General features: G+C 40.0%; 1 protein-coding gene across 3 annotated transcripts in view; it reads left to right on the top strand.

The window, feature by feature from the left end:
- The window catches only part of RALGAPA2 (Ral GTPase activating protein catalytic alpha subunit 2), a 288,904-nt gene that overhangs the window by 110,790 nt on the left and 169,135 nt on the right, over positions 1-8,979 (top strand). For all 3 annotated transcript variants that reach the window (XM_023761269.1, XM_023761268.1, XM_014463288.2), the window contains 2 exons: positions 4,245-4,335; positions 6,117-6,290. In XM_023761269.1, the coding sequence (XP_023617037.1) occupies positions 4,245-4,335; positions 6,117-6,290 (265 nt within the window). The remainder of the gene's footprint in view (positions 1-4,244; positions 4,336-6,116; positions 6,291-8,979) is intronic.

Genomic DNA, 8,979 nt, shown 5'->3' with positions numbered 1-8,979 from the left:
GAGGGGGGAAATCACGCTGATCTTCCACAAGCCTTTCAAAGAATCGAAAATCTTCAGATAATATATTTTTCAATATATATATATATATATACACACACACACACACACACACACACACACACACACACATACACACACACACACACATTTGCATATACACACACATACTTTAGTTTTTCTTATTTTTAAACATTATAAAACTGATATTATTGCTTTTTTTACTCAATTATGTATTTCTTTATTTAAATACATTTTTATTGATTTCAGAGAGGGAGAGGGAGAGAGAGGTAAAAACATCAATGATGAGAGAGAATCATTGATTGGCTGCCTCCAGCACACCCTACACTGGGGATCAAGCCTGCAACCCTGGCATGTGCCGTGACCGGGAATCCATCGTGACCTCCTTGTTCATAGATCGACACTCAACCACTGAGCCATGCCAGCCAGGCTCAGTTACGTATTTCTAAGATTCATTCACATTGTAACATGTAGCTGTAGTTTATTAAGTTTTCTCTGCTGTATGATATTTTACTGTGAATAAACCACAATTTATTTCTATTCTCTTGTTGGTGGACATTTAGATTATTTCAATTTTTTTAAATGAAAGATGCAGCTATACATATTCTTATATGTGTTTTAAGATCTACATGTTCAAGTTTTTCTCTATGGTGGCTTTCTAGGAGTAGAATTCATGGGTCATAGAGTAGAATAATGTTCTTTTTTACAAAATAATGTTTTTTCCAAAGTGGTTACACCACATATATTTCTGCCAGCACTGTGTAAAGAGTTGCCATTCATCCACATTCTTGTCAACACTTGCTTTGTCAGATTTAAAATTTTTGACTCAAGTGTGAAAATGGGATCTTACTTTTGTATTTTTCAGATTACTAATAGATTTGAAATCTTTCCCTATGTTCATTGATCATGTGTGTGTCATCTGTGATGTCCTTACCATTTTCCTATTGACTTGTCTTTTTCTCTTTAGTTTGTCCTAATTCTTTATGTAGTCTGAATACTGATCCTTTTTTGGTTATTTCGGGCAAATATCTTTTTTCAAGGTGCAACTTATATTTTACTTTCTCTATGGTGACTTTTGATGAACAGAAGTTCTTAATTTCAGTATTCTTGATTATCAAACAATTTAATGGTTAGGTTTTATGAAAAAATTAAAATACCAATCCATGGGAATGAAAATATTACCTTATATTTCTGTTTCAGTTTTTCTCTACACATTTAAGTCTTTCCTGTGTCTGAAATTGATTTTATGTAGGGCATGAGGTAGGGATTCAAATTCCTCCCCCTACTCACCCTGAGTGGATAACTACTTGTCTCAGGTCCCATTTATTGAATCCATTTTTTAAAATACTGATCTGAAATGCCACCTCTCTCTCTCATATATTCTCGTATATGCTGTTTCTCAGATGTGTGAAGCTTTATTTTGGTAGTGTTGTTTTTGTATCCTCATCAAGGATATGTTTTTATTAATTTTGAGAGAGAGAGAGAAACATCAATGTGAGAGAGAAGCATCGATTAGTTGCCTCCCATACACACCCTGACTGGGGATAGAACTTGCAGCCTAGGTATGTGCTCTGACCGGGAATCAAACTTGCAACCTTTGTTGTACAGAATAACACTCTAACCTACTGAGCTACCTGGCCAGGGCTATTTTAGTATTTCTTATCTTAATTCTGGTTACTTTATTTCTCTGCACAGTACTATAACCTCTTAATTACTGTAGCTCTCCACTTTCTCCTTCCCATCCCCCTTCTAATGGAAGCTATTTTTCTACTATCTTTTGTCTTTCATTCTTTTTTTTAAATATATTTTTTTATTTTCCTCATTGACCTTCTCCCAGCCTCCCCTACCGCTGTTGCATGCCGTCATCTCTCCCGCACCCCCTCAGTGTCTGTGTCCATTGGTTGTGCTTATATGCATGCACACAAGTCCTTCGGTTGATCTCTTCCAACACTCCCCGGCTTTCAAGTCTTCTATTCATCCTAGTTGTTTCTTGGTCTTTGTCCTTGTCCTTCGATTTTACTACAGTATATTTCCATTAAGTTTTTTAGTTCAGCAAGTATGCCTTTTTCTTCTGAAGGTTCAGGTTAGCCTTTTCAAGTATATCTGTAATTTCTAATATGTGATCCTCAGCTTTTATTCCTTTAAATTGCTCACATATAATAATTCTAAATTCGTTATCTGATTATCTGAAATCTTTGGGAGGGGGTCTGAGTCTGATATTTGCTGTTTCTGAGGTTCTTGTGCATGGTGATAGATTTCCTTTGGTGTTTGGTGATCTTTGATTGAGTTTCAAGACGGCGGCTGATCTTAATCTGCAGAAAACCTGGGTGTCTCAGATGATGGAGTTTCACCAGGACAGCATTTGCGTTTGTTTCTTCCAGGAACCAGGGAGTGTACTTAACCCTAGAGCCTTGGTTCTTTTGCCACTGGCAGTGGTAATAAGAGATTTACCCTCCAGATAGTCCCGTTTCACTGCCCTGGTTTCCATTTGCTTTGGGAAAGGAGGATGTGGATCATTTGGAGGTATATTTACCTCCTTTGAGTCCCAAATTACAACCCATATTTTTATGTAGAATCTAGTTCTATAGCTACAGACATTTCATTTCTCAGTCAGAAGCAGGAAATATCTGGGTATATTTTCATTATCACATTAGATATATGTCATCTTCCTTTAAGGCTGTGTATTTTTTTTTTTATATACTGTTGTTCTTCTAAATATTTTATTCATGGCCTTCACCTGTTTCTTGAATTAATAATTATTCTGTCTTTTATTTATACATCTTAGTCCTAACTTCTCAGTTGTTTGTTTAATGTTTATTCTTTAGTTCATTGAATCCAGGGTTTTTTTTAATACACTCTACACTGGAGGACCTTAAATTTACTTCTTCATTCCCAGCTTTATCCTCTGTCTCACAATCCTGGATTTTCGTTGCCTATGTATAGGATATTCTCTTTGGATATTCAGCTCAAAGATGAAAATTAAAATATCAGAAACTTCATCTTTTGTTCATCATCCTACTTTTCTTCCTTCCTTTGTCACCATTGTTCTGATGATCCCCTAGAGTCGTATCCTTTTGTGATTTAATTTTACTCCTCTGCCGTTCTGCAGTTTTTTTATTTATCTTTTTACCTTACCGCCCCCCCCCTTTTTTTTTAAACGATCAAAAGCCTTATATGCTCATTCCTGAACTACCAGTTCCGTGATAATTTTCTTCTTAACACTAATGCATCCCACAGATACTAAACTTTTCTTTCTGGTTATGTTTTTAATCACAACAAGCTATTGTCTAGAACATACAGTTGCTCATTTTGACAGTATTGGGTTGAAATTCCTAAATCTGATATTGAAGGCCCACTTGCAGCTGCCTCTTTTAGAAGGTGGTCTTCATTTTCTTGTTATCTTTTTCTTCTCCACCTGCCTGCCCTGCTTGGCCTGCTATAATCAGGTTCTGTCCCTGCACATACAACTTGCTCATTGCCACTCAGTGCTTCCTGCCTTGAATCCCCTCCTGCCTTCTCTCTATCACTTCATGTCAGTTGCCTTCTTGAACAGCTGTCCTGTAACTGTGAGCCAATTATGGTAACACTATTCTGCATACCTTGTAGAGAGAGTTTATTTGCATATTTTCCTTATGTATCTTGTAATCATTTTGTGTAACTTGTGTATGTTTTGTCTCCCCATGCAAGTCAGAAATTTTAGAGGATGCAGGTTGCCTCCAAGTGTTTTAGTGCTCTGTGTGTAATACACGGTCCAGTGTTGAATGCTGCTCAGGAAGGTGTTTCACGGCTACAAGGAAGGCACTGAGTAACCTTTAGGAAAGTCTCGGTGGAGTCCATGCCTTCCCTGCCAGCACACTCACCATCTGAGGGTAAACTTGGGCTTTCTGGAAAAGTGCGTTCACTATATATGTGTGCTTGAGCAGAGGAACAAATAGAACTTCAAAATAAATCATTTCTATATAATTTGCCATTTCTTCTCAGTAGATCAGTTCAATTGAATATCAGTTGACAAAGTAGAAGTCGTAAATTTCAGATCTTGAATAATTTATATTTCAATTATAGTAAATTGTGAACACATCCTTCAAAATGGAAAATAGCATTCAATTTTGTTGTTGCTGTTATTATTTTTTGTTTCTTTTCCTTTAGAAATGTGGACTAGAAACTTAACAGTCTTATAAAAATCAAAACTTTCCATTAACTAATGCAATTCTTCTTTTTGTCTGAAGATCTTAGTTCGAAGAAGCAGCAGCTCCGCCGAATTGGATTTAAAAGATGATTTGCAGCAGATGCAAGGAAAATGTAGGGAAAGACAGAAGAGTAAGTTCCAGGAAGTGTGTTCTGTGTTCGTCCAGATTCAGAGCTGATGTACTTTGTTTTCTTTGTGCTTCTAACTTGAATAATATCATCTGAAGAGACGTAGTTGTGAAATGGGAACATTTTATTCCTGGAATTTCAGGAGTGATGGGCAGTTAGTTCACACGTACAACCCGAACAGTTCTAGTCACTTACCTGAACCTTAGAGGCCTGTCTTTCCACCCCTGGGCCCTTTCCTAGGTGAGAGGCACAACCAAAGCTAATGCTAAGTGAGCAGACAGACTCAGAAGAAAAAGTGATCTTCCCTAGAAAGTTCCTATCAGCTTGGAGCAAAATGCTTCAGAAGTACATTGCAGTCAATAGTATAAGTATTTAAAAAATAAAACATGATTGGAATCCTGACACATTATCATGTACCGTAAAATGTGGCCCTAATACTCTGCTTTCCCAAGGGCAGGTTTTGGGCCACCTCCTTTTCAGAGCAGCATGATAGACAACTCGGGTCCGGGGTGGTTCTGGTGGGGTGTGCAGGAGCTTCTCTTGGCTCCTCCTTCAGGTCCTGTTGGCTTAGAGATCCGTGGCAATGAAGTAAGAGACCTGTCAGGTTGGTGACTGGGACAACTTTCGATTCTTTGCAAGTGAAGGAAGAACAGCAGATTAGCAGCAGCAAAGCTGGGCACTGTCAGCATAGATACAAAAAGGAGCTGAAAGAGTGAGCAGACGAAAAGGGTGGACACACAAAATTATTATGAGGTAGATAGGAGACTTGGAGAAGTAAACTGTCTAGGTCTGTTTTGTGTTAGACAAAATAGCCCTATTAGGCTTAGTAGCCTTTGAAAAAGCATCATTGTATTATGACAGATTACAACTTTTTATTATATAAAAGAGAGACTTTCTATTGGAGACAATGTTTTGTAGTAGAACATCTCATCCCCCAGTGCTCTAGGGGCCCCAGCCTGGGTTGTATCGCGGGGGGTCTCTCTTCTCTGAGAGCAGCACAGAAAAAGAGCGACCGGTTCTTTGAGTAGAGGCGCTGGGGATTGAGAAATGAAATAAAGAGACAAGACACAGAAATAGAAGGAGAAGCTGGGACCGGGTGGGCTTCTGCCCTCTGATGGAGGGACAGACCGCCCAACACCGGAAGTAAATTTAATTTATACTCAAAGTAACAGGAAGTTACATCACATCTGGGTGGGCCTTGAGTTCCTGGCGACATAATGGGATCCACCCCCCTAGCACCTGGGTTGGAAAGATCAGACTGATTGACGTCCTTGCCTTTTGGCTAGGACCGCCTCCAGGGCTTGTCTATGCCTGCGCCTTTGGTTCAGTTGACAGTATTTTTAAGAACACCCGTTGTGCCTTGCCAGGGGCCCCCCACAGGGTTGAGGTCTAGATTCAGACTCAAGATATAGAGCATGACTAGACTTTTCTAGCCAGCAGAATAAACTTGCATTTATATGGAGCAATTCGCCCCCTTTTCTTCCACCCACCCCCATTTTGTAGTTGAATAAGTTTCAGTAGAAAACTTAACGACTTGATGTACCTCTTTTGGGCATATGGTATATGAGTTGAAGCCCCTTGAAAGGAATGCTATTTGGGTGATACATAGTGGAGCTTGTAATGATTGTTAATGCTCAGCACTTGGAAGCTCTGTTTGGTTGAGCAAGAGCCCCAAACCAGCCCCTTTGAGCCCCTATGCCCTGCATGTGTCAGCTGTTTAGTTACTTATGTGGGGGTAATTGTGGCTATTAGTTATCTCAGACTTTGGTTCTTCATTATGCCAGGCGAAAGTGTCAGCAGTGACACGGCTCTGGGCTATAACAATGAGGCCGAGTTGTCCATGAGCTCATGGCAGACCTGTGAGGAAGATGCAGACCTGAACACTCCCACAGATGTGGCTGACTCCGATGCCCGCCATTGGTTACAACTGAGTCCCGCCGATGCTTCAAACTTAACAGGTAACTAACTGTGTTTGAAAAGCAGGTAACAATGCTAACAGCTGGGAAGTCCCGCAATATCCAGTTGTAAGAAATTTAGGGATCCTTTAGCACAGTGATGATGGGGGTGCCACCTCTAACCAAATTGGTTGTGGCAGCCCCAACCACCTGTTTATAATCAGCCATGAGTTCTGAGATGTGTATGGTGAGGGTTCTGAAACAGTGGCCAGGTAATGGGAAGATGCATGCCATGCCCACAGCCACAGCCACCACAGGAGGAAGTGAGGACACTCATGTCAAGCTTCGCTCTGGAAACAGAAGAGTGATTTTATCTACTTTATAAGGGCCCTAAATCAAGATAAGTTTAAATCTTTGACTAGCTTATTGATTCATATGTTTTTGAAATTTTACTATAAAATACTTGATACACACAAGGTAAGTTGTGACATGTATGTAAGTAATAAAGTAAGCACCAGTGAGCCTAGTATACAACTGAAGAAACAGAGCAGCATCCAAACCAGTACGATTTCCCAGAGCGTCTCCTTAAGTCCCTTCCTTCTCCTATCTTCCTGTGACCCAATCTCAAATTTTTTATGATCCCTTGATTTCTTTATGGTTTTACCACATATATCTGTGTCCTCAAACAATCAAATATATCCTATTTTAAAGTTTTTAAAAAGGATTTTATACTCTGTATTTTTCACACCTTTTACCCCAAGTATTTTATTTCTGAGATTCATGCACTGACTACAGAACCAAACTTTCTGAGTCTGCATCCAGGCTCTGCCAAGGAATTGCTGGGTGGCTTTGAGCAAGTTACCTAATTTTGCTCTCCTTCAACTTTTTTCTTGTAAAATAGGAATAATAATAGTCCCTACTACAGGGTTGTTGGAGGAATGAATGAGTGAAAATAAAAGTCTTTTAAGGCTTTTAAGTCTATTTAAGGCTTTACCTTAAATAGTTGTGTATTTTTTAACAAAGGAAACTTTGGTTTCTATTAATCATAACATAAAATTTAACCAAAACCCCTGATATTTTGGAAATTCCTGATGGAGTAATGTTAAAACTTCATAAAATTTACATGGAAAAATGTTGTTGGATAAAATATTTTATGTATAAGATACATAACCACTCACCTGCCTGCCTGATCGCCCCTAACCTCTCTGCCTGCCTGCCTGATTGCCCCTAACCTCTTTGCCTGCCTGATAGCCCCTAACTGCCTCTGCCTGCCTGATCGCCCCTAACTGCCTCTGCCTGCCTGATTGCCCCTAACTGCCTCTGCCTGCCTGATCGCCCCTAACTGCCCTCCCCTGCCTGCCTGATCACCCCTAACTGCCCTCCCCTGCTGGCCAGATCTCACTCCCAGCTGCCCTCCCCTGCAGGCCTATTCTCACCCCCAACTGCCCTCCTCTGCCAGCCATTTTAGTTCTGATTGGTCAGTTTCTATGCCAGTCAGCGTCAAAAGCTCCACCTCTAGGCAGCCATTGGCTCCTTACATTCACCCAGATTTCGTTCTGATTGGTCAGTTTCTATGCCAGTCAGTGTCTCTGGGCCTGTCATTGGGGCCTGATCCAGACAGGCGGGGCTGATTAGCAGCCCAGGTGGAGGCCTGGAGAGAAATGGAGCTGAGGCTGTTGGCCAGGCTGAGAGAGAAAGAGAGGCAAGTTCTGATCAACAGCTGCCACAGAGGCTATGGTTCAGACCCTGCCTCTCTCTCCGCAGGCCTCTCTCCGCGCCTGATTCATAGCCCCCTAGGCAGTCAGTGCTGGGTCGGGGTGCCCGCAACGGCCCCACTCAGTACTGTGTCACCACGGCAACCCAACACTGACTTCCGGTCTGGTGGAGCCTTCGGTTGTTACGACCATGGCTCTTTATTATATAGATGATTTTGAATAATAATACTGTAAACTTATGGAATTTAACAGTTTACAAATAACTTTTTGATTCTGTATGGTAAGCAGGCCAAGTCTTACAAATTCTGTTTTAGAGACGGGATTACTGAGTCCCAGGGAAATCTTGTTAGCTAGACAGTAAGTGCCAGAGTTAGAACTGGATTTTAAAGTGTTTTGACTCCATATACAGTGTTGTCTATTCCCTTCCACTCCATTGGTGTTAAAATGACAACAGCAAAACCCTTTAAACTACTTGAGAATCATTAATACATTGATGCAATAAATGGCTTCTTTGGGCCTAATATACAGACTACCCAGGGGGAACTCATGGTGGCATTATTGAAGGCAAGACTGAATCTTTAATAAGTTGAATTTATTTAAGCAAGAACTAGTTTTAATCATTTTTATTGAAAAGAAAGAAAATTGGGTGATTACTTCTTTTGTCTGTCCTTTGGATAGTTTTGTTTTGATCCTATTTCAGAGTATGCATGGGATAGCTCAATTTAATAAACTTATGTGAGGTAATTGTATATGATGTACTCTCTGTGTCATGATTAATTCCTCCAAATACTTAGTTCTTTGAAATACTAATATAGAGAATCAGTACACTCAGTTCAATAGTTCATCTTGTCATCTGTGAAAAGGACAAACTGTAATATGATAAGGTTTAAGGATTATCACAGTTCTGAATTTAACTTTCTGTTCTTGAGAGAAGGATTTCTTTATAAATATACAAAATAAAACTCATGTTAGCCTGACCTTTAGGGCATGCAAAAAGAGTGATCAGACAATTTGAGTATATCTGTTTCTCATTGAAT

The sequence above is a fragment of the Myotis lucifugus genome, unplaced genomic scaffold (assembly GCF_000147115.1).
Source record: "Myotis lucifugus unplaced genomic scaffold, Myoluc2.0 scaffold_205, whole genome shotgun sequence".
Taxonomy (NCBI): domain Eukaryota; kingdom Metazoa; phylum Chordata; class Mammalia; order Chiroptera; family Vespertilionidae; genus Myotis; species Myotis lucifugus.
This window is presented reverse-complemented; position numbering and strand designations above follow the sequence as displayed.